Raw genomic sequence first — 27,319 nt, 5'->3', positions numbered from 1 at the left:
CAGAAGGAGGTGAAAGTCAGACCAGTTAAAAGTCTTTGGGTAAAAGGAGAAAAAATAGGGGTGACCTCATGTTAGGGATCTACCATAGGCCACCAAACCAGAGAAAGGAGGCAGATGAGGCATTTCTAGAACAAATAACAGAAATATCCACAACAAGACCAGTAGTAATGGGGGACTTGAACTATCCAGATGTCTGTTGGAAAAGAAATAAAGCTAAACACACAATTTCTAATAAGTTCTTGGAATACACTGGGGACAAGTTTTTATTTTAGAAAGGGGAGGAAGCTAGGGGGACAGCCATTTTAGTCTCGATTCTTACTAAGAGGGAGGAATTGGTTGCGAATCTGAAGTTGAACGCAATTTGGGGTGAAATTGGTCATGAAATGATAGACTGCATGATTCTGAGAAAAAGGAGGAGTGAGAGCAGCAGAATAAGGACAATGGGCAACAAAAAAGCAGACTTTAACGAACTCAGAGAACTAGTAGGTAAGTTCCAAGGGAAGAAAATCTAAGGGAAAAAGGAGTTCAGGAGAACTGGCAGTTTTTCAAGGAGACAATATTAAACACACAACTACCAATGGTTCTGATGTGAAGAAAAGACAGGAAGAATAGTAAGAAGCCAATAAAGCTCCATTAGGAGCTTTTTAATGACCTGAAAATCAAAAAAATTGTACAAAAAGTGGAAACATGGACTATTTTTTTTTTTTATTTCAGAAGGTGGAAAAAGCTACTAGGGTAGAGGCTGTTCTAGATTTGATTTTGACCAATAGGAAGGAAGTGGTTGGGAATTTGAACATGGAAGGCAGCTTAGGTGAAAGTGATCATGAAATGGTAGAGTTAATGATTCAAAGTATTGGCAGATTAGCAACCAGAGGCCCTGACCAACTGGGGTGCCCCAGCCCACTCTGCCCATGACCCAGCTCCCTGGCTGGAGCATTGGGCAGGCAGAGCAGGGCAAGCCAAGTTCCCCAACCCCATTTCCCCAGCAGGAGCACCAGAGGGAGAGGGGAAAGGGGGACTGCAGGTAGAAGGGTGGTAGGAAGGGTGCTCTGGCTGTGGGACTGAGGGGGTTCGGAGGGCAGGAGGGAATCAGGCTGTGGACAGGCATGGGGAGAGGCTCAGGAGTGCAGACTCCGAGCCGTATTTACTTCAAGTGCTCCTGGAAGCTTGTCCCTTCTCTGACTCCTATGCAGAGGCGCAGGCACCATCCACCTGCAGCTCCCATTGGAGCACCACTGGGGGCGGGGCCTTTGGAGTGCATAGGAACTGGAGGTGGGCCATGTCGCTGCTTCTGGGAGCCACGTGGAGCGGCCCCCAACCCTGTGCCCCAGCTGGAGCACTGGAGCAGGACAAATCCTAAAATCCTGCTCCCCAGCGGGAGCTCAAGGGCTGGCTTAAAATGGCTTGCGGGCTGGATCTGGCCCGAGGACTGTGGTTTGCCCACCCCTGCACTAGCCATCTTTTACCTATATCTGCATCCGCAAGCCGTCTCACAAGGGCTAGCGATGATGGGAGGGAAGGGAAGGAGTGGGCGGCAAGGTTTTGCAGGGAAGAGGCAGCGCGAAGGAGATGCTGGAGGGAAGGGACTTCGCATCACATGCTGCTCCCAGGGGCTCCAAGCGACGGGGCACAGCAGCAGCAGTGCATGTTGCATCACAGTGGGGTGGAGGGGTGGGGCACTGGGGCACCTCCCACTCCAAATCCCATGGCTGGGGCTGGGCCCTGCTACCCAGGAGCCGTCGGGCCAGACCCGGGATTGGGAGCCCAGTCAATGCTGCCAGGCCATGCCCTGATGGTGACACTGGCGCGGCCTGAGCTGCTGGATAGGAAACAGTGTGACGAGCGGGTGCTGGACAGCCTCGACTCCAACCTGCTGCCCAGCCCCAGCCACTGGCTGCTGCTGCTGGCCCCGAGCACGCTGCACCCTCTAGGCTGCCGGAGCTGGAAGCTGGTGAATAGAGCCCTGTGTGGTTGTATCCGCATCCGATCCACTATCTGCAAAAATGGTCCATGGATATGAAGCAGATATCCACAGATTTGCAGGGCTCTACTTATGAAATTCATTGTCAGATACTTAAGGAACTAGCTGAAGCAATCTTGGAACTGATAGCAATTATTTTAGAGAATTAATGGAGAATGGGTGAGGTCCTAGAGGGCTGGAGAAGAGCAACTTAGTACATATATTTGAAAAGAATAGTCAGCCTAACTTCAATACCTGGAAAGATACTGGAACAAATGATTGAAGAATCAGTTTGTAAGCACATAGTGTATAGTAAAATTATGAGGAATAACCAGCATGCATTTGTCAAGAACAAAACATGCCAAAAAAACCCTCATTTCCTTCTCTGAAAGGTTCACTGGTCTAGTGGTTCGGTGGGAAGCAATACCAATAGCCACGATATATCTTGATTTTTAGTAGGGCTTTTAACGCAATCCCACATGACATTTTCCTAAGCAAACTAGGGAAATGAAGTCTAGATGAAATTGTTATTAAGTGGGTGCAAAAATGGTTGAAAGAGTAGTTATCATTGGTTTTCTGTCAAATGGGGGTGGGGGAGGGCTGGCTATTTTGTGGTCAGTCCTGGGTCTGGTACTATTCAATATTTTCATTAATAACTTGGATAATGGCATGGAGAATATGATTATAAAATTTGTGGATGACATCAAGCCGTGAGGGGTTACTAGCTTTCTGGAAGACGGGATTAGAATTCAAAACAACTGACAAATTGTAGAACGGGCTTGAAATGAACAAGATGCAATTCAATAAAGACAAGTGCAAAATACTATGCTTAGGCAGGGAAAAAAATCAGACGCACAACTACAAAATGAGAACTAATTGGCTATATCATAGTACTGCTGAAAAGGATCTGGGGTTATAATGGATCACAAATTGAATATGAGCCAACATATTGGGAAAGATATAGACAAATTGGAGAGTTCCCAAGGAGAGCAACAAAAATGATAAAGGTTTAGTAAATCTGACCTATGAGGAAAGTTTGAACAAAAGGCATGTTTAGTCTTGAGAAAAGAAGACTGAGTTGGGGGCAACCTGATAGTCTTCAAATATGTTAAAGGCTGTTATTAAGAGAACAATGATCAATTGTTCTTCATGTTCAGCTAAGGTAGAACAAGAAGCAATGGGCTTAAACTGCTGCAAGAGAGATCTAGGTTAGATATTCAGAAAAACCTTCTAACTACAAGAGTAATTAAAATCTGGAATAGGCTTCTAAGGGAGTTTGAAATCTCCATCACTGAGGTTTTGAAGAAGAGGTTGGACAAACAAGGTTTACTTGGTCCTTCATCAGTACAGGGGGCTGGACTTGATGATCTCTTGAGGTTTGGGAGATTCTATAACAGGTTTGGGGTATTTCCTCCATCGTCAAGTCCTTCTTCCCCACTCCAGATTTCAAACCAGAAATTCCCTGGGGGTTCTGATGCTCTTGGAAAAGAGCCAGTTTTCGTAGTCCTACCGATCCAGACCCCAAAGCAGGTGCTTTTATAATAGAAAGTTTAATATAAAGATTTCTCCCCGCCATATGTTTACAAAATCAGCATTAGAGTAATAGTAAAGGATTAAAATAAATTGAAATTAACAACCTTATATATAGATTTAATTTAACTTTAGCTCTTAGTTGGTGGGAAGAATCAGTGAATCCAGAGTGTAATTATTTTTACAAAATACAGATTTAATGTAGTAGCCATAGTCATATTAAAGATCCCACCTTATCTATTGGCAATAGTATTTCTAAAGATGTGTATGATTAGTAGAAAAGTATACAGTGGCATGGAGAGGCCTCCCACCCTGGTAGCCAAACCCTCCCTCCAGGGCCTTGCACCCCATATCTCTCTGGAATTAATTTGGAAATGTTGATCAGGAGGGCTAGCAAAAAGATGGCTGCAGATTACTTCCCCTGGAACAAAGGGGAAGCAGAAACCCGATTGTGATTCTGCTTCTGTGACCTTGCTCCTGGGGCAATACAGCTATGAATTATCCTTTACTGATGCTGAATTGTAGGGTTACAATCCAGTTCTTAATATTTGCTATGAGAAAGATTTCAAAAGCACTCAGTGGGAGCAATTAGGCCAGTGCTGAACTCAATGGTAAAACAATTGACTTGAATAGAAGCAGAGGTAGGCCAATGCCGAACACTTTTTAAAAAGCCACCCAATTATTTAAATTGTTACATTTAATCAAAGGCATTAATTAATATGCATTTAAGTAACATGCTGAAAAATTGTTAGAATCTGGGGAAAATTGTTCTCTGAATTCTAACTAAATATATGTTAAAGATCTCACTCTCTTACAAAGAAACTGTAAACAATAGCCATGGTTTATATAGGATCCACTGTTCATAGACTTTAACACCAGAAGGGACCATCATGATAATCTAGTCTGACCTCCTACACATTGCAGGCCACAAAACCTCACTCACCCACCTCCTGTATAGACCCATAATTTCTGGCTGAATTACTGAAGTCCTCTTTAAAGACTTAAAGTTACAGAGAATTCACCATTTATTCTAGTTGCAACTTGCAAGTGACCTGGGCTCCATATAACCAGGGGCGGCTCCAGGCGCCAGCATACTAAGCACATGCCTTGGGTGGCAAGCCGCGGGGGACAGCCTGTCGGTTGCCATGAGGGCGCAGTCAGGCTGCCTTCGGTGACAGTGCCTGCAGGAGTCCGCTGTTTCCCACGGCTTCGGTCGGCAATTCAGCGGCGGGTACGCCGAAGGTGTGAGACCGGCAGACCTCCCACGGGCGTGCCACCGAATTCGCATTACCAGCGGACCTCCCGCAGGCCTGCCACCAAAAGCAGACTGACTGCCGTGCTTGGGGTGGCAAAATACATAGAGCCGCCCCTGCATATAGCAGAGGAAGGCGAAAAATCCCCAAGGTCTCTGCCCCCAAATATGATGGTCATTTGGATCCTGAGCATTTCCGCAAGACCCAACAGTCCAACACCTGGGAAAGAATACTCTGTAGGAACTCAGAGCTCTTCCCATCCAGTGTCACAGTTGCTCCAGAGCTGAAGAAAGTGTAGATGTTAAACTGTGTTCCCCAAACTAGGTTAGCTTCAAAGTTGATTCACAGAAAATGATGTGAACAAAAAGAAAATATTTGTGTTCACTTGTGCTCAAAAAAGGGATGGGGAACCCCAACAAGTTTGCCAAATAGAAAGAGGCAGAATTAATCAGGAAATATTAACTTTAAATTTTTAAGAGGGTACCAGAAGGGATGGAAGTTAAAAATGAAAAAGTATTTGACACTCTGTAAAAAATGTATAATAGACACGTGTTTCCCCACAGTGACAATGCACCCCATATTTTTCATAGTGATATTATTATGATAGGGTTATAGCATAATTATGATGCATTTTATGCAAGATAAATCATGTGAGGTATAATTGGAAACATTATGATTTGCTGAATATGATTATCCTATTTGTATGCATATTTCATTTTTATCTGAAGTTATGAATATTGACTATGTATCTGTATTTCAAATGTAGTTACCCCTGGATAATGCCCACTAGACAAGATGCTTTCAGTCTAGATAGTGGGTGGGGAAGGGCCCACTCAGGGCAATGGGCCATTAGGAAAGAACAATAGGCCTTAGGAGAAGCTTATCTCCCACCTGGGGAACCTTCCTGAGAATGCTACAGACAGCCTCCAAGTAATAGCTGCTATGGCTCTGTACAAGGACATGTGACCAGATCACATGTCTGTGGACTCCATCTTGGGATGTCAGTATTTTTCCGCAGACTGGTTTGGGAACCAAGCAAGTGCAGCTTGCCCCTTAAGAATCTGCAACCTGCTTGTATCATCTCTTACAGTGAGAATCTGCTAATTCATATCCAGTCTACCTAGTATATTTGGCTTAGTTTGTTTTTATTTGCTAGGTAATCTGCTTTGATCTGTTTGCTATCCCTTAAATCTATATTTTGTAGTTAAACTTGTTTTTGCTTTATCTAAACCAATGTGTTGGAGTGACGTGTGTGGGAATCTTAGCTCAATGGGCAAAGGCTATTGCATATTCCTCTCCACACTGAGGGAGGGGCGAACTTTATGAGCTTACTCTGTATAGTTCCCTGTGCAGTGCAAGATGGTATAATTTTTGCGTTTATATTCCAGAGGGGGTGCGTGCCTGGGGAGTTGCCTTAGCTGTAGCCTTTCCGTTGTCAGTTCATTGCAGGGGCTGGACAGAGAGCCTGCATGTAACTGCAGCTGGGTGTGGCACTACCTGTATGAAGGCTGGTGTGTAAGTGTTCGCATGGTTGGGATCTTACTGAAAGAAACAGTTCATTGTCTATATAAAAATGAGGTTTCTGGTTTTGGCTGATATGTAAAATTAAATAGCAAATACTGCATATCACTTATCTTTTATATCAGATGATTTGTTGAAATCTGGCACTGGAAGTCAGCTAGTCACCTTATTGTTATAAAATCCATCTTTATGGCATAGGACACAGGGACAGACACAAAAGGTTGGAGGCATAGAAGCATATCTTCATAAGTACTAAACAATCCCCATTGTTGGATGACCAGAGTGAATCATCATGTATGTAGGTTATATCAAAGTTGACAATCTTCAAGTCCTTTTTAAGGTACATGTAATTCAATTTGTTTAATGTTCGAGCAAAGGCATATTTAGATGCACAGCTATATGCTTCCCAACTGTAGACCTTCTCAAAGTGCATGTCAAAATATGGATTATCCTAAAAAAATGGAGAGAGAATGAAATTACTAGCTTTATAGGCACTGGAACAGCAACATTTATTGTTTTATGCTTAGCCACCTTGTAGTCTTTGTCTCACTATAATGGATTCATAAAATATTAGCACTGGACTTCAGAAATATTTCCACAATCCACAGACATTCCTACAGGGGTGACTCTTAAATTTTTACCAAGAATGCCCTAAAACAGTAGTCTTTAATCAGGTATAACTCTCAGTGATGTGAGCACGGGTTTCAGGATTTGACCAAATGAACACACTACAACTTACGACAATTTAAAAATGTGCAGGACTGTAACATTGTCCAAAATGTACTGTATGAAGAGCACTTATCTCCTATTATAAATAAATTCCCCTATCAAATTAAGAGTATTGCCTTTTTTGCTTATATTGCAGATATCTATGTTTACTGGCTCCTCTACTTGCTTAATGCTAACAATGACTTTAAAATGAAACCTGTTAAATTAAACTTTGTGAATGTCATTAGCTGTAGTTTATTATGAACATTTATCCTAATGTTAATGACTTTATGATTAAATGTTTTTTCATCAGAAATAAGACAGGCCTTGATCATACTCTCCTACGAAAAAAATCTGTGGGAGAAGGTTCAGGAATAGGAAATCTCTGGGAGGATTCCCTCAGGGGATAGCTCCCTCACATCATTGCATTATGGAAATGGAGTTCAGTGTAGCCATGTTATGAGCAAGTCCTTCTGTGGGAGCTCTGGGATGTGAAGAGAGTAAAGATAAATCAGCCCTAAATTGTTATTTTTTTGGCCTAAGCTGCATGGATCCAGGAGGGGCTGGGAGTGGTTGCACATGTCCTCCATCCCCTAGCCTCATTCACCCAGATTTACGATAAACACCGAGAGAGCATGAAGTACTCAAAGTATGGGAAGGGGGATGTGACTGACCCTACCCCGTCATGGGCATGAGAGGAGTATCATGTTCTTGTATCAGACATGGATGAGCTACAGAGCTTGCATATACACACCAGATGTGTTCATCACAAAATCCTTTCAGGCTTTGCCAGGTATGGCTGAGATTTGTTTAAATAAGGTATTTTACACACACATACACCCCTAGTGACTAAACAGTAAAATACAATTTAGCATTTCACTGCATCTCCCCCTTTAAGTTCTACATTCCCACCACTTACAATATTTATACTGTCACACTCTTTGATTTTCAGTATGGATCTGTCTGTTAAGTATCTCTGAAATGTGTTGAATTTCTAATTACATGACCTAACACATAACAACTCGTTCATCTAGCTAGTTGCAATGACTGTCTCTGGTCAGTTTGGAATCTGAGTGTTCTTTCTGAGGAACAAACTGTAGATGTTGACAGTTTTTGCTGAACTCTCTGCTATTGGTGTCAATCACATATGATCGTGGCGCTGAATTTTTTCCTTTACAGCAGCTGGAGTTGTCCATCCCTTATCTCCATCCAATTAGACAAAAACATGGTTGCCAGGTGGTAGACCTGACAGCTCTCTAACCAAATGATATCTGTTGTAAAAGTGTTTATAAGCTTTTTTAGCCTTTTTATCCTATTGGGCTACTTTCTTCATGTCTGGTCATGTTGGAGATAGAACCTGAGTTGTCTTCCCATCAGGAGTTTTGCTGGACTGCATCCAGTAGCTGCTGTTGGCATTGATCTGTTACTCAGAAGAACAAGGAATGGATCTTCCTGCTGTAGGATTTTCTTGGCCATGTGTACAGCTTTCTTAGCATCTCCTTTTGCTTGTGGGTAATGTGGGCTGCTAATAATATGATCAAAATCGTATTTCATTCAGAATGACTTACATTCTGCTGCAGTGAATTGTAATCTGTTGTCTGTCATTAGTTTTTCTGGAATACTGAAGTGATCAGAAGATAATTTCAATTTCTTAGTAACACTATGACATGTTATTTCTTTCAAGTGCATTATTTCTATATACCTGGAAAAACAATCCACTCTGACCAGATAATGATGTCCTCTGAATTTGCATAAATCTGCATCGAGTTTCTTCCAAGGTCTCTTTGGTAGGTATGTTTGTATACTGTAAGGTTCAGCATTGTCTTTTAAGTTGATTTGTACTGGATCTCCTTTCAAAAGTCCCCTATTATCATATCCATCATCAATTTCTTCCCATTTCTTTCACTAGCCCGTAAGGGCTGCCATATTGCAGCTGAGAAGGTTGTTAGTCTTTGATCCTAGGCACGCTGAACAATTGGAAAAAGGCAACCAGAGTGCCCATCTTTAAAAAAAGGGAAGAAGGAGAATCTGGGGAACTACAGATCGGTCAGCCTCACCTCAGTCCCTGAAAAAATCATTGAGTGAGTCCTCAGGCAATCCATTTTGAAGCACTCAAGTGTCTGTTATAGCTTCTAGGCTAGTTTCAGGCTTTTCAAGTTGCTCCTGCCTTTTGTTCTGTTTGACTAATTCTGACTGTTTTGCTATCTGTATAGCTGTGGCTAGGGTTAAATCTCTCTGCAGTTGTAACTGCTGTGAAAAGTTTTTATCTGTTAACCCAATTACCAGTCTGTAACGGGATCAGGACTCATCACCGCTGGCACCTCCTGCTGGTTGCGCCAGGAATTAGCTCTTGTCAGCTGTGGAGCACCCTCTGCGCATGGTGTCTTACCCGTTGTCTGCTCTGCTGGTTTGGGACCCGCGTTATTCCCTGCTCAGAGGCATCTGCTTTAGGACACTGCCCTCTGGCAGTGTCCACTACTCCATTCTCACCCCCTTCCAGGGGAGGGGGGGGTTAACATCAGTCCTTTGGCTTGCACCTGCCTCAGGTGGCCAGCCACAACCCCAAAGTCTAGCTCCTCACCTCAGGGGCAAGTTGCAGTCTATCTCTGCCACACTCCTCCGTGGCCAGGTGCAGTGCAAGGGGGGGGAAAGGAGGGACCCAGGCACACCCTCTACTCTGGGTCCTGACCCAAGGACCCTCTAGCAGCAGCCTCTCTCTGCCCTCCTTCTCTCCCCTCCTGTACACCTATCTTCCCTAGGACACCTCCCCTTTGGCCCCATTCACCTTCTCAACCCTTTTATCAGGGGCCGTATCCTAGCAGGCAGGACCGGAGCTAGGGGTTTGAGCACCCTAGGCTCACGGCAATTTCGCCGCCCTGCGCACTGGTCCCGCGGCTCTGGTGGAGCTGCCACAGTGGTGCCTGCAGAGGGTCCGATGCTCCATGGCTCCGGTGGAGCTGCCGCAGTCGTGCCTGCGGGCGGTCCACCGGAGCCGCATGAGCAGCCGACCGTCTGCAGGCATGACTGCGGCAGCTCCACCAGAGCCGCGGACCAGCGGACCCTCCGCAGGCACCACTGTGGCAGCTTCACCAGAGCCACCTGCCGCCCCCTCCGGCAAAGGTGCCCACCAATTATTCTGGCGCCCTAGGTGATTGCCTAGGCTGCCTAAATGGTAGCGCCAGCCCTGCTGGCAGGTAACTGGGCCAGAGCTCTCCTCTGCGCCCTCAAGCCTGCCCAGCACTGCTCTGTCCAAGGTGCTTCCTCCTTACAGGCATCTGTAACTTTCACTCTATGCATCTGAAGAAGTGGGTTTTTTAACCACGAAAGCTTATGCCCAAATAAATCTGTTAGTCTTTAAGGTGCCACTGGATTCCGTGTTGTTTTTTGTGGATACAAACTAACACGGCTACCCCGATACTTGACTCCTTACCTCAGGAGCCAGTCCTCCCCCCTTGCTAGTCTCCTCTGCTAGGCAGCCTTTATATGGGGCCAAACCCAGCCCTGATTGGCTCTCCACAGGCCTTTGCTGACTGGCTGTTGGTCTGCACAGCATCTCTGGCCTGTTCCAGCCCTTTTTCTCATGGAGTGGGGCAGCCGCCCCACTCCACAGTGTGTCTCTGATATTTTCACGTCTTGCCTTCCCTAAAATCAGTTTTCAGACAATGTACGCAGAGCTTTTATAAAACTTTCCACATTTTCCCCTGGTTCTTGAATTCCCTGTTGAAAACATGCTCTTTCTTAAACATTTCTATGAGGTATAGAGTATGCATCAAACATAGTCAGAACCCTTTCACAGTTATCTTTGACTATTTTCAGTAAAGTCAAAAGATTTAAAGATATGCTCTGCTTGCTTCCTCATAGCATAAATTAAAGACAATATCTGTATAGCTCCAGTTTCTTTGTTCAGCTTGGTTGTCATGCAAAATCTTGCAAAATATTATCTCCAGTCTGTCCATTCTGAAGGTTTGTTGAAGCTGAAGTTCTCTAGGGCATTGAAGAGTGGCACGCTGATGAGATCGTGCAACCTTTTTTGCTTTGTTTCTTCTGTTTGCAACCTTTGTTGCCTTTTCCCTTCTGTTTCTATTCTTAGTTTACTTCTGACACCATGTCATGTTCTGTATCAGCATTGGACTGGCTGTACAGCTTGCCTTTAAACACAAGGTATGTTCATCATAAGATCCTTTAATGCTCTGCCAGGTATGGCTGAGGTTTGTTTAAACCAGGGATTGGTAACCTCTGGCACGCAGTTCGCCAGGGTAAGCACCTTGGCAGGCCGGGCCAGTTTGTTTACCTGCCGCATTGGCAGGTTCGGCCGATTGCGGCTCTCACTGCCTGCGGTTCACTGTTCCAGGCAGGTGGGGGTGACAGGAAGCCGCAGCCAGCACATTCGTCACCAAAGCCACATGCCAGAGGTTGCCGACCCGTTGTAAAGGAAGTACTGTATTTCACACACAGAGCCATCTAGTGGCTGAACAGTATAATACAATTTAGCATTCCATTGAGGGAGATAGGTGTGAAGAGAGACAATTTTGGGGGGTGAATGATTCAGACCAAGGTTTGTTTTTCTTGGATGAAAATTGGTTTATATTCATTTGGCTGAATGTCTATTAAAATCTTGTATTGTAAATGCAATAAGGTATTTTCCTCAATTCACCTTCATCTTCTGTAAAATTTAATTTAATTCTGTCTCTAGATTTGTTCTGATGTCTGTTTTTACTGCCAATTTTGCCCCTTCCATAGTTAACATGAATTACTACTCTGATTTGAATCCTTTAGCCACAGGTCCAGTGATTAGGGCACTAGGCTAGAACTTAGAAATTAAACCTGGATCTCCCTAGTCTGCCACACACACTTTGCGTGTGATCTTGGGCAAGTCACTTAGCTTCTCTGTGCCTCAGTTCTGTATCTTAAAATGGGGATAATAGTACTTCACCAACTTACTGAGGTGTTGTGAAGATAAATACATTAAAAGATTGGCTGGTGCTCAGATTAGTGATGAGGGTTGTATAAGTACCAAAGATATATAGATCCTGTTTACTCATGAAAAACAGTCAGAGAAACCAAGTAATGTGAGCAAGATTTGGTCCCAAATATTTCACGATTGCAGTTCATGGGAATGCAGTAGCTAGCTCCATGTTTTGGGGTCTACCTCTTTTTCATTATATCTGTGGGGGTTTTCATGGGAAAGTTCCAGTGTAATAAAATAGTGTATGGTCACTACATCTATTTAAAAAGAGTAAATCACTAAAAGTTAAGTGTCTTAGGCCTTGTTTAGGTGCACATGGACTTAATCTTTTAAAACTGATTTAGTTAAACTGGTGCAGGTTTGTATATAAACACTATTTTAGTGTTTTTAATTTTGAAAAAGCAAGATTAAATCAACAGATTTGTTAGTTTAAGGTCCATGTTCCCATTCCTTATCTATAGGTGTAGGCTCCCTTCTGTACACTTACTTCTCCACTCTGCAACACTTGGGAATGTTCAGGGACTAGGCATGGTTTGGGGATTCTCTGGCAGCACAACAGTAGGCAGATGCTCTTGCATCCTGAAAATCTGCTGAGAGCCATGGGGACCTCAGAATTTGTGAGCTAACGGGGCAGAATCCCCAGCTGCTGCTTCCACTGATAGGAATAATTTTGATGCCACATTCTGTAGAATTTATATAAAGTTCTGCAAGTTGAAACTCTGGAATTTTCCTCATCTTTACTCGGGTTATTCCAAGTTCAAACATCCTGCCCTCAGTTATATGTAAGCAACTCAACTGAAGACATTGAGTTAATTTTCCTTTTAGTTACACCAATGTTAATCTACTGAATTACTCCAGATTTACACTGGTGTAGTTGAAGTCAAAAAGTGACTTGGATAATCTCTATTACGAGGACCTGCTCTAGGCACCAGCTAAGCAAGCACATGTGTGGGGCGGCACAATGCTTGGGGCAGCAAAAAACCTAGAGCCAGCTCTGTCTATTACTACAATGACATACAAACAAGAAATAGGTCATCTTGACTCTCATATCTAAGCAGAGTTTACAGAACTGACAAAAAAAATTATTGTAAGCAGAGCAAATGTGATCTGGAGTCGGACAAATGATAAATCTGTATCCTCATTATGCCATCTTTTTATTTTTTTTTCACAGAATCTGCTTTCTTAGTAAACTGCACCTCATCTGTTATGCCACAAATTGTAACATAAATGCATTGTGTTAATAGAAACTTACAGTAAAATACAGCACTTACAGTGTCCGCTTCTTTTCCATCAATCATCTCCAGATCTTTCAAAAACCACTTCTCAGCCATTTCATATTTCTCATCCAGATCTATTCTAAAGTGTTTCACCATAGATATTTCTACTTCTCCACCTTTAGTCACTGCAAGACAAAAAACTAGTTTACAAAAACAGACAATTGCTTTCCAAAATATCTGAAAATAAAATACTTCATCAAGCTGTATTTTAAAGAGTAGTTTAAAAACTAGAGCTATATGAAACTTGATGGGTTTGTTTGCACAGCGAGCAGAATTTAGCCCAATGTTTGCAGCCCAATAAAGTCTATTTGCTTTTAATAGATGCTTTTTTTTCAGCCTGACCCAGCCTATAAAGGTGAATCTTGTTTGTGGGAAAGCTTTGTTATTGGGTTTACTAAAGAATACACTCATTAAGGCCCAGATCCAGCCTTTAGATCTGTGCAAGTAGACCCTCGTGTCTGGAATCCTAGTTACTTCAGTTGTGTACCATGCACATGCAAAGGTCCACTGAGCTGATGGACTGTGACCAAAATCAGTTCTGAGTCTGGGCATTTATATTAATGTTTGTATACTTCCCATGAATGGAAGATCTGTGTTTTCCTATAAAATATTAGTATAATACAAAACAAAAACAACATGTAGTATTTAAGAAATACTACTTGAAGTTCCAACTTATCTGTGATTATCTTCTGCTAATAGGGAGTAAGTGAAAGAAGGATAGAAAAACTCTTCATAATCCTCATCAATAGTAATTAATTGCGTTAAGCACTGAAAAGGAGATCAGTATCATGGAATATACATGCTAATTAGTGAGGAAAACACTGGAATTTGAACACCTATATTAGGTAGGTTTATTTTATTTTCTCTTTTTTAATTGTCAGATGGTGTCTATGGCTTCACACAGAGATTTGTAACACTGGCACCCTCCTGAGAAGTTGTACACCTCTAACCTAACGGCCTGCTTCTTCAGCATAGCACTCCAAAACCGTGCTTCCCCTGCAGCTGCAGCCTGACTTCACCACTAGACATCAGCACATACCCTTTGCGGGAGTGGTCTGGTGTGAGAGTAGAAAGCTGTAGAAAAAGGGTGAAGACCAGTACTAGAGGCACAGCATACTTCAAGGGCACAGTATTTTTTTAAAATGGAATTCCTGGACATCATCTGGCAATAACTTCTTCCTATCCAAATTTCTTTTGCCTTGCCAGCAAGAAATTGGTAGTCCCTGTGGAGGAAGTTTTATGCTTTTTGTCAATCATTTTACTGTATTTAAAAAAATAATAGAAACAGATTTAAAATAAAAACAAGGGTAGGGCCTGATCTTGCTAAGGTGTATAACTCCATTTACAGAAGAGGGATTATGCCTGTAAGAATAACTCCCATGCGCAAGGGTTTACTGGGTCAAGCCCATATTTCACCCTGAAATACAGAGACAGACAAACCCAAACCAACAAATACACTGGATATAGTTTTTCCTGCAAATGCACAGTAAAACAGGGTGGCTTGCTTTTTTTTCTTCCTGGCCCTGTCTGTTGGGAAACCCAACTAATTACTGCTTTTTCTAGTGCTCGGCTCTAGACTCCAACTAGGAGTTGAAATCGTATGACATCTGACAAGAACATGTGTTAAGAAACAGCACTAGAAATAGTGAAGTCCTAGCTCATATAAAATATGTCCTCACTTTCTGGTAGTTTAGGTTATCCAAGTTCCTATTCTTCATACTCCCATGACAAAAATTGTGTAACATCAGCATTTCTCAGATTTCCCATTTAAATTAGGCTTGAAATTTCTTCTTGGGGGAGAGGAGAGACATTATAGTGCCTTGGATTGTTTAAGTTGTTTCCTGGAGTGTTTTACAGAAGAAAAAGAATTGTAGTTTGGGGATGCTTGTGTTTTCCAATGGACGATATTAAGATGTCATTGCAATCCCTCCTAACCACATCAAAACGCAGTTGGTAAAAATGGCTAGACATCTCTACATTTCAGTTTTGCCACTAATTGGGTTGTTTAGTAATTCAGTGTAGGAGAGTACATAATTTCCTCATTCCAGAATTTTACCATTTGCTACTATGAAAGTGAAGAGGGAATATGACATGGAAACAGCAGCATTTCTCTACCCACATTGTCGTTTTATTGTAGTATAGCTTTAAATGGGATAGTCTCCTAAAGGTTTCTGTTTGCATCTATGCAAATATTTGGTTATTTACAATATTTCTCTTTCTTACAAGCTATTGACAGGTGTAATACAGGTTAACCAGGAAGAATAATTTGAGACTACTATTGAAAGGATAAGATTTTAGTTAGAATGTTTTGATCTTACAGCTAATTGTGCAGCTAGAATATATACTTGCCACTTGTGAAGAATTAGAAAACATGTCTGTATTTAAATGATATTAAAACAGTAACAATTTTGTTTTAAAAGATATTTGTACCTCTTCTAAATGCACAAAAATACCAACCTGTTTTCAGAGTTCACAGAATTTTTTAAAAATAAATTAATGGAGATATCCTATCTCCTAGAGCTGGAAGTGACCTTGAAAGGTAATTGAGTCCAGCCCCCTGTTGTCACTAGCAGGACCAAGTACTGATTTTGCCCCAGATCCCTAAGTGGCCTCCTAAAGGGGGTTTAGCAGGCTAATGCTCAAACTACTGAGCAGAGGCAGCTCTAGGGATTTTGCTGCCCCAAGCATAGCAGGCTGGCTGCCTCCAGCGGTTTGCCTGCGGAGGGTCCGCTGGTCCTGTGGGTTCGGTGGACCTCCTGCAGGCGCCTTCCGGCAGAAGGCCTCCCGCGGCTTTCCGCCCCAAACACGCGCTTGGCGTGCTGGGGCCTGGAGCCACCCCTGCCACTGAGCTATCCCTCCTCCCAGAAAAGTTAGTAAAAAGTAAAACAAGTTTGGGCTCCTTTCCTCCTAATCCCTTATGGATACTGCACAGAGCCACCACCCATTCTGACCTTATTTGATATAACTGAGAGGCTCTATTCGAGAAACTTCCAGGAATAGAAAGAGCTGTTTAGATCAGGATTAAGGACTATATCAGGGGTTGGCAACCTTTCAGAAGTGGTGTGCCGAGTCTTCATTCATTCACTCTAATTTAAGGTTTTGCGTGCCGGTAATACATTTTAACATTCTTAGAAGGTCTCTTTCTAAAAGTCTATATTATATAACTAAACTATTGTTGTATGTAAAGTAAATAAAGTTTTTAAAATGTTTAAGAAGCGTCATTTAAGATTAAATAAAATGCAGAGCCCCCCGGACCGGTGGCCAGGACCTAGGCAGTGTGAGTGCCACTGCAAATTAGCTCGCGTGCTGCCTTCAGCACCCGTGCCATAGGTTGCCTACCCCTGGACTATATCGTGCAAGGTGCTGAGCAACTTGAACTCCCGTTGACTACAGTAGGAATTGGAGGGTACTCACCAACTTTCAGGATCAGATTTACCCTGTGCCCACTACTTACCCAACTATGTTAGAGTGGGTTTTTTTCTCTCTCATACACACATGCGCACACACGCACTCACTCTCCATTGTTAAATTTCAGAATATTTTCCATTATGTCTGCAGAGAGTCTCCATTAGGTGAATTTGTTTAGATGATTTCTTCACTGGTTTGTTCTTTTTATTCTATGAAAACAACACTCAAATATTTCAGAAGGTGCTTTTGCTCTTTTCCCTTTAAATGTTCTGTAACATAACTTTAATCTGATTTTAAAAAATTGATATTTGTCATAGTTGTACAAACTATCAACCTTCACAAAAATTCCTGAAGCCCATATGTAGCACATGGTTTGAACTTGAAGAAGAAAAAGGGAGTGGAAAGTAATGTTCACTTCTACTTACTAATCATAATATTTATAAATTCCCTAAGTCTGAAAAGCTTTCAGTGGTATAAAAACAATACAATCTCATTGATTTCTAAATGTATTTTACTAGGTGATATTTGTCAATGTCTTTTTAATAAAGTTATATAGCAGACACATTTGAAATGCATTTTTTGTAAATATTCTAGTAATAAGGTTGTGCCACCCTGAACAATCTTACTTTATTATAGTGATAAACATTCACAATTTCTTGGTTTAAACAAAGATGTACTTCAGGCAATGAATAACAAGAAACTATACTTAAACACAATGAGGGGATGGGGACTGCAAACACTAAACAACACACTAAAAAAAGAGGAAGAGAACAAATGTTTACTGAAGAATGTTATGGTTATAAAAATACAATTACTATTATAAAATAGCATTAGTCTTTTAAAGGCAATTAAATATGTTTGCAAAGTGTGAATAGTTTTCTAACATTTTGTATTGACTATCTCATTTCTTTGTGTATTATAAACAACTATGTATCTGGTGCTTTTCAAAACTGGTCTGAAGTAGGAAAAAAATGCATACTCTTTTCTAACCCTATTTTCAAATTCCTAAATATGTTGGCTACAACTTTGCAAAAGTGCTGGGATTCTCAGCAAAGCGGTAGACAAGGAAATGCCCTGAACTCGATACAAATGAGAAACAGAGACGCTTCAGACAAGGCTAATGGTTTCAGACTCCCCTTGCTTTATGCATGTCCACATTTGAAGACTGCAAAGGAACTGCTTGATTGAGACTGACAGCAGACAGCAATCTGGCAACATACTCGCCTGTCCCAAAAGATTCCAACCCATTTAATGCCATTAACTACAGAGGGAGGAAGTGTTGCAGGTTAGTTGCTCGTCACTTATATCAAATACAATCTCTCAGGCTCCGCTACTTTTTATTCGGGCAACATTCCCACTGAAGTCAATGGGAGTTATGCCCGCATTTAATCGTGCAGGATCAAGCCCTATATATATTATTGCCCAACATCATAGAACCAACATCTTCACTGATTTACGCTTTTCTTGTTCAAACCATTGATTTCAGTGGGGATGCCCTGGCAGCTATAACACAGGGCGGCAAATTTTATTCTCCCCCTTCTCTCCGCGCTGTGTGACAGTTTGTATCCAATCTCAGCAATGCATTTGGAAAACGGATGTGGCTAAGGGGCTATCTCATCCAGTTACTGTTCTATACTGTCACTCGCTTTCTTACCACACACAGTGTGCTTGGGCCATAGGCTATTCCTAAACATCCTCATGTGGAAATCTCGGATCCTTCTTACTGTGCAATTTAACCTGCTGCACATACTGTGAATGAATGAAAGCGGCGCGTTAAGCTTCGGTTTAACAAAGGAAGATCCGTCAGACAACGGACAGCGGCGCGGGCATGATCGTAAAATGTAGGCTATATTCGTGTCAACAGCCAACATAAAGCAACGAGGCCCGAGCAATCAGTCTACTCGGGTTGAAGGTTAGGAGCCTGGCACGCAGCGAAGCAAAGAGCTGTCAGTTACATTTCACCAAGAAAAGAGCCACAAGGTCTCACGAAGCATCTTCTTTGCTTGTATCTACACTTGGTTTAATATCAAAACAAGCACCCTGCGTTTGTTTCAATTACACTAGGCCAAAGGCTAAGTTGGACGCAGGATCATTAGTTAAAAACCTTTCCGAGAGGAGCAGCACTTCCTAAGAGTCCAGTGCACCGGCGTCCCCTCTCACCCCCACCTCGCTATTCCCACCTGAGGACAAGTAAGGACAGTTGTCCAGACCGCCACGGGGAAAGAACTTGCATTAGAGCCCTCTGAATACAACTTCAAAATAGTTCTTCATCAGTCCAGTACCATGCACATGCCACATGCAAGTAGCCCAGGATCCATGAAACGGGAAAGTGCAAGGTCAGGTGCCAGGCCAGCGTGCTGCAGGAAGACTCCCCTGAGTCACAAAATTAAGGCAAACGTTCCCCTCCAGCGCCTGGCACCGTTGCCACCAATGTAAGAGCCTGATGTGCAATGCAGATGTTGGAATGCAATTAGTGACCAACGCAAATCGGCCCGAGCTGGGCCCGCAGCAGGACCCAGCATCGTTCGCAGGCTCAGCGGGAGCCCGGAGGCGCATGGGAGAGGGCGAGCCCGCCGCTTGCTCACTGAGCGCGAGGCTCCTTCCTAGAGACCGACACACCTGCCCCCGCAGCCCCTGCGTTACCTGCGGCACAGAGGTAAAACCTGTCGTGGGCTGAGCACTCGATCTCTATGAACTTCCGCAGGCTCTGCCCCAGGGGCTGAAACAGCTTCTTTTGCAAGTCCTCCTTCACCAGCGAGGACATTTCCTTCGCGGCAGGAGAGGCTGATGCTGACTCTCTCTGGGTCCCTTGCAGCCCCGTTTCGTGGCTCCCGAGCAGGTGCCTGGAGGTCTCGGTCTCTGTAGACACCCCGATCGGGCCTCAGACAAACCTCCAACTTCCCAGCCTCCTGACAAGAGCAGCCGCTTGCCGCCACTCGCGCCCAGCACTGACTCCCTGCGGCTTGTCCAGAGTTTAGTGGTGTGGGGGACATACTCGTCCATATGGGTGTTGCAGACATATATAGCCCCCGGGCTGTTACCCTGCACAGGCATTTTTAATATCAAACCTTCAATAAAGCCGCACGACCTCGGTTTGATTCCATTATACCCATCAGTTAACAGCTGACTGAAGGTATCGATTGGGATCATCTTCCATTAAGAATATTACCACTGGCAAGAGGAAAGGCAGAAGCGGGGCTGTCTACCCACCCTCTCCCTCCCTCCTCTCCTACAGTAGCGCGGCTGCCGAACACTTAACTTTCCCCACAGGTCTGCGTGCGTTGCTTCAGAGCAAAGTGCCAGCCAGCTCTTGGCTCCAGACCGAAAAGTAGCTTCAGCATTAGCCCAGGTCCAGATTTTCACCAGGGTGAATCTGGCCTATTATTTGGAAATCTGATCCTCCAAACTAACCCCTTCCTTATCACACAAGGTGTTTGCAGCAATCACTGTGGTGTCTTGTGAGACACCTTTTCACGTTCTCACATCCTTCTCCTCCTTCCCTTGTCTTCAAAATTAAATCAGCTCTCATGTCCAATTAAAGGTGTGACAAATCTGTCATTATCAACCTCTGTTTGCAGAGGTTATAAACTTCTTTGTAGGCTAATTTCAATCTAAAGGTGTCATGGATTTTTAATAGCAATTTGAATAGATGGTTTTGCTCAGATATGATGCCTTTTTGGTCTAGCAACTGAAAAAAAAAACCCTACTTTTAATGAACTAACAAACGGCTCTATTCCCGTCAGTAATATGTACGTGTGAAACTCTCATTTTATGCATCTGATGAAGTGGGCTGTAGCCCAGGAAAGCTTGTGCTCAAATAAATTTGTTAGTCTCTAAGGAGCCACAAGTACTCATGTTCTTTTTGCAGATACAGACTAACAGGGCTGCTACTCTGAAACCTCTCATTTAATAGTACAACTTATGTGAAGCTATCAAGTCATTACTTTTGCACAGAATCGTGTAATTGAGAAGATATTGCAAAGTATTTTTTATTTGGAAGCAGAGAGTTTTACTTGAGATTTGCAAAGCTCTGAAGGCAGGTTGCAAACTGATCAGATCTGCCCTATCCTGTTGTCCTTGAGAACAGCAGGAGTCGCAGGGACAATTGAACAAACTAAAAGGTAGACCATTACAACCAAACAGAAGCTACAGTTCTTTATACAGCTGTCGCAACCTGTACAAGCTACTTCTTCAGGAGGCTATCAAGTCAAATAGTTAACAAGACCTTTTAAAGAGATCGGACAGCTTTATGACCAATAATAATATCTGCCATTATGAGATAGCTATACCTCATGCTTCTATAAACTGATTACCTGCTTGAGCTGGGAAATAATCTGCCTATCCTCATATAACACTACTCACAATTGGCCAGATGCATTTTTTTGGAGAAAGAGGAAGCCATCCTCTGAAGTGTTAAATACCCTTTTGGAAGCAGAATACATAACAGGTATGGCCATGCTTATAACCTATGGTTAACTATGCTTGTCAGCCAGCAGATGTTTCCATAAGGTTCCTCAGCAGTACAGTATCCCTTAATTTCAAAACCTGCAATAGAATGTTCCAACCTTTGATTTTCTCCCATTCTTAGATGCCTGTAGAAGCTGTGCTGTTGCAATTATTTCATTTCACATCCATCAACATGGTATTTAAGCGCTTCATTTATTTTTCGTTTCTTGTATTCTCACCCAAATCATTTTACTACTTACAGCCAATTTTATCTCAACTACCTTAGTAAATACTTTCCTTACAAAGGATCATCCCCCACTTCTTCTTCCCTGTATATAGATTGCATCTATGGATGTTAATTTAACATTTTTCAACTTTGGCAAACTCAATGGCAACATTTTCATTCACTTTTCTTAAATGAAGTCAGTGTCTTTAGCTGCCATATTTCTAGAATACATTTTAAACTTTTAACTTGCCAAGTGACTGTCCCTCTTTCCTGTCTGAATCATGTTGGTGCTGCTTCTTGTCAACACATCTTTGTTGCCTGGTGAGAGATGCTTAGCTCTTCTTCCCCTGTGCACTGAGGCTTTAATTTTAGTTTGGAAAATAATGTTGATTGTAACAGCTTCTCTCTTCTGCGGGTTTGCTGTGCTTCTAACGTCACTAACTGTTGCAAGGAAAAATGACACCAGAGTGTGATCTCATTAGTATGATATAAATCCATAGTAATACCATTGATTTTTGCCTCTGGCCTAAGGGACTCCTGAATGAGGATCTTGCAGGTGAGCTATGAAGCTGAAGAGTATTTTTTCAAAAAATAGTTTTGTTTTTATTAATCTACGTAGCATCATAGATATATCTGGGGTTCACTGACATGAAATAAGATGTAGTCACTGACTTATAGGCTTTTACATTCTCAGAGCCTAATTCTGCTCTTGCTTCCTCTGGTGTAAATTGGGAGTTACTTCAATGAAGTTTATGCTAGTGTAAAACAGTGTGCTTTAACAATAAACTGCCTAAATATGGGGTAAGTATGTGGCTAACAACCACAACATTTGAATTGTTTAGAATCATAGAAATCATAGAATAATACAGGGTTGGAAGGGACCTCAGAAGGTCATCCTAGTCCAACCCCCTGCTCAAAGCAGGACCAACACCAATTAAATTATCCCAGCCAGAGCTTTGTCAAGCCTGATGGTAAAAACCTCTAAGGAAGGAAATTCCACCACCTCCTAGGTAACCCATTCTAGTGCTTCACCACCTTCCTAGTGAAAAAGTTTTCCTAATATCCAACCTAAACCTTCCCCACTTCAACTTGAGACTGTTATTCCTTGTTCTGTCATCTGGTACCACTGAGAACAGGCTAGATCCGGGGTTGGCAACCTATGGCGCGCGGGCCGATTTTTATGGCATGCTGCTGCCTGCTGGCATCCCGGCTGCCGGCCCCACTCAGCTCGCTGCCGAACCCAGGCCGGCGCGGGCTGAGCAGGCTCGCGGCCGGGACCCTAGCAGGCAGCAGCATGCCATTAAGAATCCTGCCTGGCTGGCCCACTCTTTTCTGCCCCTCTGCTGGCATTTGCACATGCGTTCCTGACCTCCGTGCACTTCCAGTGGGAGGTCATGTTTCCAGATTAGCATGTCCATACCATTACCTGGGGTCCATGGAGTCTGAGCGGCCCCAGAAGCGGCCCCACCGGTGGGAGCAGGAAGAGGGACCCAACCCCACAGGAGTTGCAGTGCCCGCGAGGCCTATAGGTGGGGAAGAGTCCTGGGTCCCAGCTGCACTGTGCGCCCACCTGCCCCAAGCATGGCTGGCCCCACTCCCTGGACTTGGGCAGGCTGCCCCAGGGTTGGAGCCCCGGTGCCGGGATGAGCTTGGCTCTGTACTGGGGCAGGCTGCCTCCCACGGCCTGAACCCGAGCCCAGGGCCTGTGGTTCGCTGCCTGCTGGACCCTGGCAACAGCTAGGTCATGCCTCTTTCCCCACCCCAGGTCACTGGACTCCACTCCCCTCTGGCATTGAGGGCAGAACCCAGGAGTCTGGAGCCCTAGTCTCTGTTGGCCCCCCACCCCCTGGAACAACTAGAGCCCAGCTGGAAATCTAGGATTCCAGAGTCCTCGCTCCCAGCACTCCTCCCCCGAGCATCAGACACCAGCCCCTTCCCAGAGCCCAGGAATCCCAACTTCCACCCCACTCCCCGCCCTACCCCCCCACACCTCCCCCAAACCCCTGCCCTGACCCCTGCACCCCTCACATCCCCCAGCCCTCTGCCTCCTCACACACCCCCAGCCCCCTGCTCTGACCCCTGCACCCCCCACAACCCCAGCCCTGACTCCAGCACCCCACACATACCCAGCACCCCACACACCCCATGCCCTGAATCTTGCACCCCCACATCCCCACCCCCACCCTGAGCCCCAAATGGGAGCTCCTGCACTGCCCCACCCACATTCCCACCTGCACCCCTCACGCCAAATGGGAGCTGCCCAGGTAAGCATTCCACACCCAAGCCTCCTGCCCCAACCCTGAGCCCCCTCCCTCATTCTAGCTCCTGGCCAGAAGCTACAACCCAACCCCCAACCTATTCCTTCACCCCCAGCCCTGTGCTCAGTGCACCCCCCCCCCTCAGCTCAGTGCAGAGAGAGAGGAAGAGAATGGGCTTGAACCAGGGAGAAGGTAGGTACCCACTGTATGTGGGCAGGGCCGAGACCCCAGACCAGCAGTGGGCTGAGCGGCAGCAGGCTGAGTGGCTCAGCTCACTACAGGTCTGGGGTCCTGGCTGCCCGCCTCGCTCAGCCTGCTTCTGGCCCCGGATCTCAGAGGCCGTTCCCTTCCCTGGCCACCGGTCCCACTCAGCCTGCTGCCAGCCTAGGTGAATGGAACCCTGGGCCAGCAGCGGACTGAGTGGGCCAGCGGCATAAGATCAGCATTTTAATTTAACTTTTAATGAAGCCCTGCTCCTATCCTCCTGGACTCCAGATAATCTGGTTCTGATCTTTGATTCTGATTCCTGTCTGGCTCTGACTCTGCTTTGATCCTTGGCTCTGGCATTTGGACTCTGACTCTGATTCAGACTCCTGCTCTGACCACTAGGCCAGATCACCAATGACCTGGTCTCCTGATATGCTACTGATTCGAAACATCAGACTGGATTAATTGTGAACAAACAATTCTTACTCTCAGATTCTTGGTTACAGCTGAGGAAAGCACAGCATATCTTAGGAGGAGTGTGAAGGTGGTGGCTTCTGTGCTACCCTGATCCTAGGCCAGATCCTATGTTAGGCCAGACCCTGACATAATTTAGAGATGCCTACAGCTGGTGTGGGCAGCTGGGGATAAGCAAGGCATAAGGGTGCTTAGTTCCCTGGCCATGACTCCTCTGCTGGGATGGGTCGGTGTAAGAGAGCTATGAATACTTGATCTTGACCATCTGAGGATGCCCCTACACTGGAATAATTGGCATGCTAGTTCTGTGCCCGGACCCCACCAGGTTAGTGCTTAGATAGTAAACTCCTAAGGTAAGGGAGTCTATGTCTATGTCTATGTCTTTCTATGTAATTACACAGAATTAACACAAAATGGCTCTTGCCATAATGTGGGCACTGTGAGATGATGATATAATAATAGTAATTAATAACTTACAATTGAAAACTCCTTAGCTATGTTGCTTTCAGAAATAATTGCACTGACTTGACCTGACTTCAGTGGAGTTACTTTATTCTCACTACTGTGAGAGGGGACTCAAGTCTCCCTATTTCACTGCCAGTCTTTTCTGCATAAAGATTGCAGAAGATATTGATAGTAAGACTAATAAACACATTGCTTTTGTTTCAAAATATTAAAAGGCCTTACCTTAAAAAAATCTGTTTTTTAGTTTAGATCTTGTCAAGAGTTTCAAAAATGTTTGACACTATACAAATAATGAAGCTGTTTGTATATTTTTTTAAATGCTCTGAGATGATAATTTGCATGGCTTTGTTCTCAGCCAGGCAGAATTTCAAATATCTGAGATATTAATTAAGCCATCAGATATGGGGCTTGCAAATGCATAATAAATATGCAATATTGCACAGTGAACTTTTTGTGTAGTGAACTTCTTATAAGTTACAAAGGCAGCTGCTATCTGTTCAATAGAACGTCTTGCACACTGACAAAATTCTCCTAACAGATTTGCATTGTGAAACTTTACATTGATTATCTGTTCTCTTTGCATGCACAGAACTTCCCGAGCATATAGGCCAAACAGAATATCAGTCACAATCCACCGTGTGGATTCAGCAAGAGCCCCTAGATAGGCTGTTTATATACTCACTGGGTGGACCAGGGCAATACGTTCTTTCCCATAGCTTCAGGGAAGGTTTAAAAAATAATTGACTCTGTGGATGTACCTATTATCCCTTTTCTGACTGTTCCTGTGTTTTGGATTGGACTCCTATTTTTAAACCTGCAAATTCAGAGGTGTTGTAGCATGCAGCTATGATGTGAAAAAACAGCTTGCAATCTTCCCACTCTTACTGCCCAGCCTTTGTATCCATCCGTCAAGGATGTGCTGAAGCTTCTGCTCCCTCAGACTTCAGTTCATCACCATCAGTATTTATAGTGTCATGATAAGTTTCAGTGTTTCATAGTCAGTGCCAAAGTTCTCATTAAGAAACTATTATTTGTCTGACTCAGCTACAGTACATGGTGCACACTCCATGCCATGTGCCCGGAATATTTTTGTGACACTTTTTTAAACCTTGGGCTTATAGGTACAAACTACCTTTTAAAAACGTGTATGGATCTTTCAAAAAAAGCCTCAAATATATATAAAATCTTCATTTATTTATTATGCCCAGGTTCAATGCCAAGGCATTCAGGGTGCTGAACAGTTAAAATATAACTCCATACAAACAAAATAATTAAATATTGAAAAGCAATCTGAACAGTTCTATTATTAGAGCCGTGCTAAACTCAAGCTTTTGGAAGAAGGCACAGCAAATTTCCTTTTAGTTTGAGATTGCCTGGATTTGTGCCCTCTCGATTTCATTTTCAGTTTTCAGGTAGAAAGAAAACCTTGGCGACTGTGGCTGACTTGTTCCTTTAAGCTTCAGTTGAGCAAAACTCAGTGAAAATTGGAAAAAAAATCTTGGTTTTGGGTCAAAGCCACACATTTCTCATGGGCCCCTTTGGGGAGCAACAGAGCTTAAGCATATAATATGGATTTCCAGCAGTATCCTTCCTCCTCGGCATCTCAGGGGAGGATTTGTGGGTTTTACTCAAGACCAGGCAAAACTTTTTTTTATTAAATCATTTAATGTCTTGGTGCCTTAGTTTCTCCAGCTGTAAAATGAGAGCAGTAATATCCACCTCACAGTTGTGTTGTGAGATTTAATGTATTGATATTTTGAAGCACATTGTGGAAAGTATTATTTTGGTTCTTAAATATCATGCCAATAGACTTATTAGAAAAGCCTAGTTAGATAAGGCCATGAGCCTGCAACTCACTGTAAGTGTAGACCATTGCTGGTCTGCTCATGCAATTTGGTGCAGGATCCAGACCTAAACTTGCAGATGTCAGTGCACTTGGGCCAATTTTCAGGTTCCATGCAAAATGTTAATCAGTTCTGTGTTGTTTCGTGCTTATTAAAACCTCTCAGACACATTCACTACACTGAAATATAAATTACAGTTTTCTATATTTAGAAATTCTTTTGGGAAGGAGAACCATTTCAAAAAGGAGAAAGTGCTTAACACTTGCATACAATTTTTCTGTCCAAAGGGGGGGAAAGCATTGAAACAATTTTCATGAAACTTTTGTTTATGTATTTACAGTACTTCTGAGCAGTGGTGAAAAGCAACATGCCATCTCAGTCCCAGTTCACAAGACCTCATTCTGTTATACTACTGAGTAGTTTCTTTGCAGCTCCTCTTACATCAAAAATCAGCACAGGGATTAAATTACTTCTGCGACATGCTCTTATGCATTAAGCACACTACCTTGACAATATTAACAGGCTTACTGGGTGGATTTTTATATACAGTCTTTTATTAAGAGACAGCCAGTATTCTTGCCCACTGAATTTTGCTCTCTTGTTTTGTACCCCATTGTTTTAGGACAGTTTTGATAGGATTGATCTGCTATGGACAAAATTGGCTTTAGGATTTGGGGTATGGTCAGTAAAATTATTTTCTTCCCCTCCAGCTTAACTGATGCTTTATATAAAACAGACAGGGTTGGGTGACTCTCTGCTGTAGAAGTGGAGCCTAG

General features: G+C 43.5%; 1 protein-coding gene across 1 annotated transcript; it reads right to left on the bottom strand.

Moving 5' to 3' along the window:
- Positions 1 to 6,451: 6,451 nt before the first annotated feature.
- Positions 6,452 to 19,387, bottom strand: EXOC1L (exocyst complex component 1 like). The gene is made up of 3 exons (XM_030565514.1): positions 19,267 to 19,387; positions 13,210 to 13,340; positions 6,452 to 6,715 (listed from the first exon to the last, which is right to left on the bottom strand). The coding sequence occupies exons 1-3, from the start codon at positions 19,385 to 19,387 to the stop codon at positions 6,452 to 6,454; spliced, it is 516 nt and encodes a 171-aa protein (XP_030421374.1).
- Between the last annotated feature and the right edge of the window lie 7,932 nt (positions 19,388 to 27,319).

Source organism: Gopherus evgoodei, chromosome 5 (genome assembly GCF_007399415.2).
Source record: "Gopherus evgoodei ecotype Sinaloan lineage chromosome 5, rGopEvg1_v1.p, whole genome shotgun sequence".
NCBI lineage: Eukaryota > Metazoa > Chordata > Testudines > Testudinidae > Gopherus > Gopherus evgoodei.
This window is presented reverse-complemented; position numbering and strand designations above follow the sequence as displayed.

Excerpts from the sequence above, each read along its gene's own strand:
- EXOC1L (XM_030565514.1), bottom strand. The coding sequence starts at position 19,387 with ATGTCCTCGCTGGTGAAGGAGGACTTGCAAAAGAAGCTGTTTCAGCCC. Across the intron at positions 13,341-19,266 it reads GTTTTACCTCTGTGCCGCAG|TGACTAAAGGTGGAGAAGTA; the intron begins GTAACGCAGGGG and ends TTTGTCTTGCAG. Across the intron at positions 6,716-13,209 it reads ATGGAAAAGAAGCGGACACT|GATAATCCATATTTTGACAT; the intron begins GTAAGTGCTGTA and ends CCATTTTTTTAG.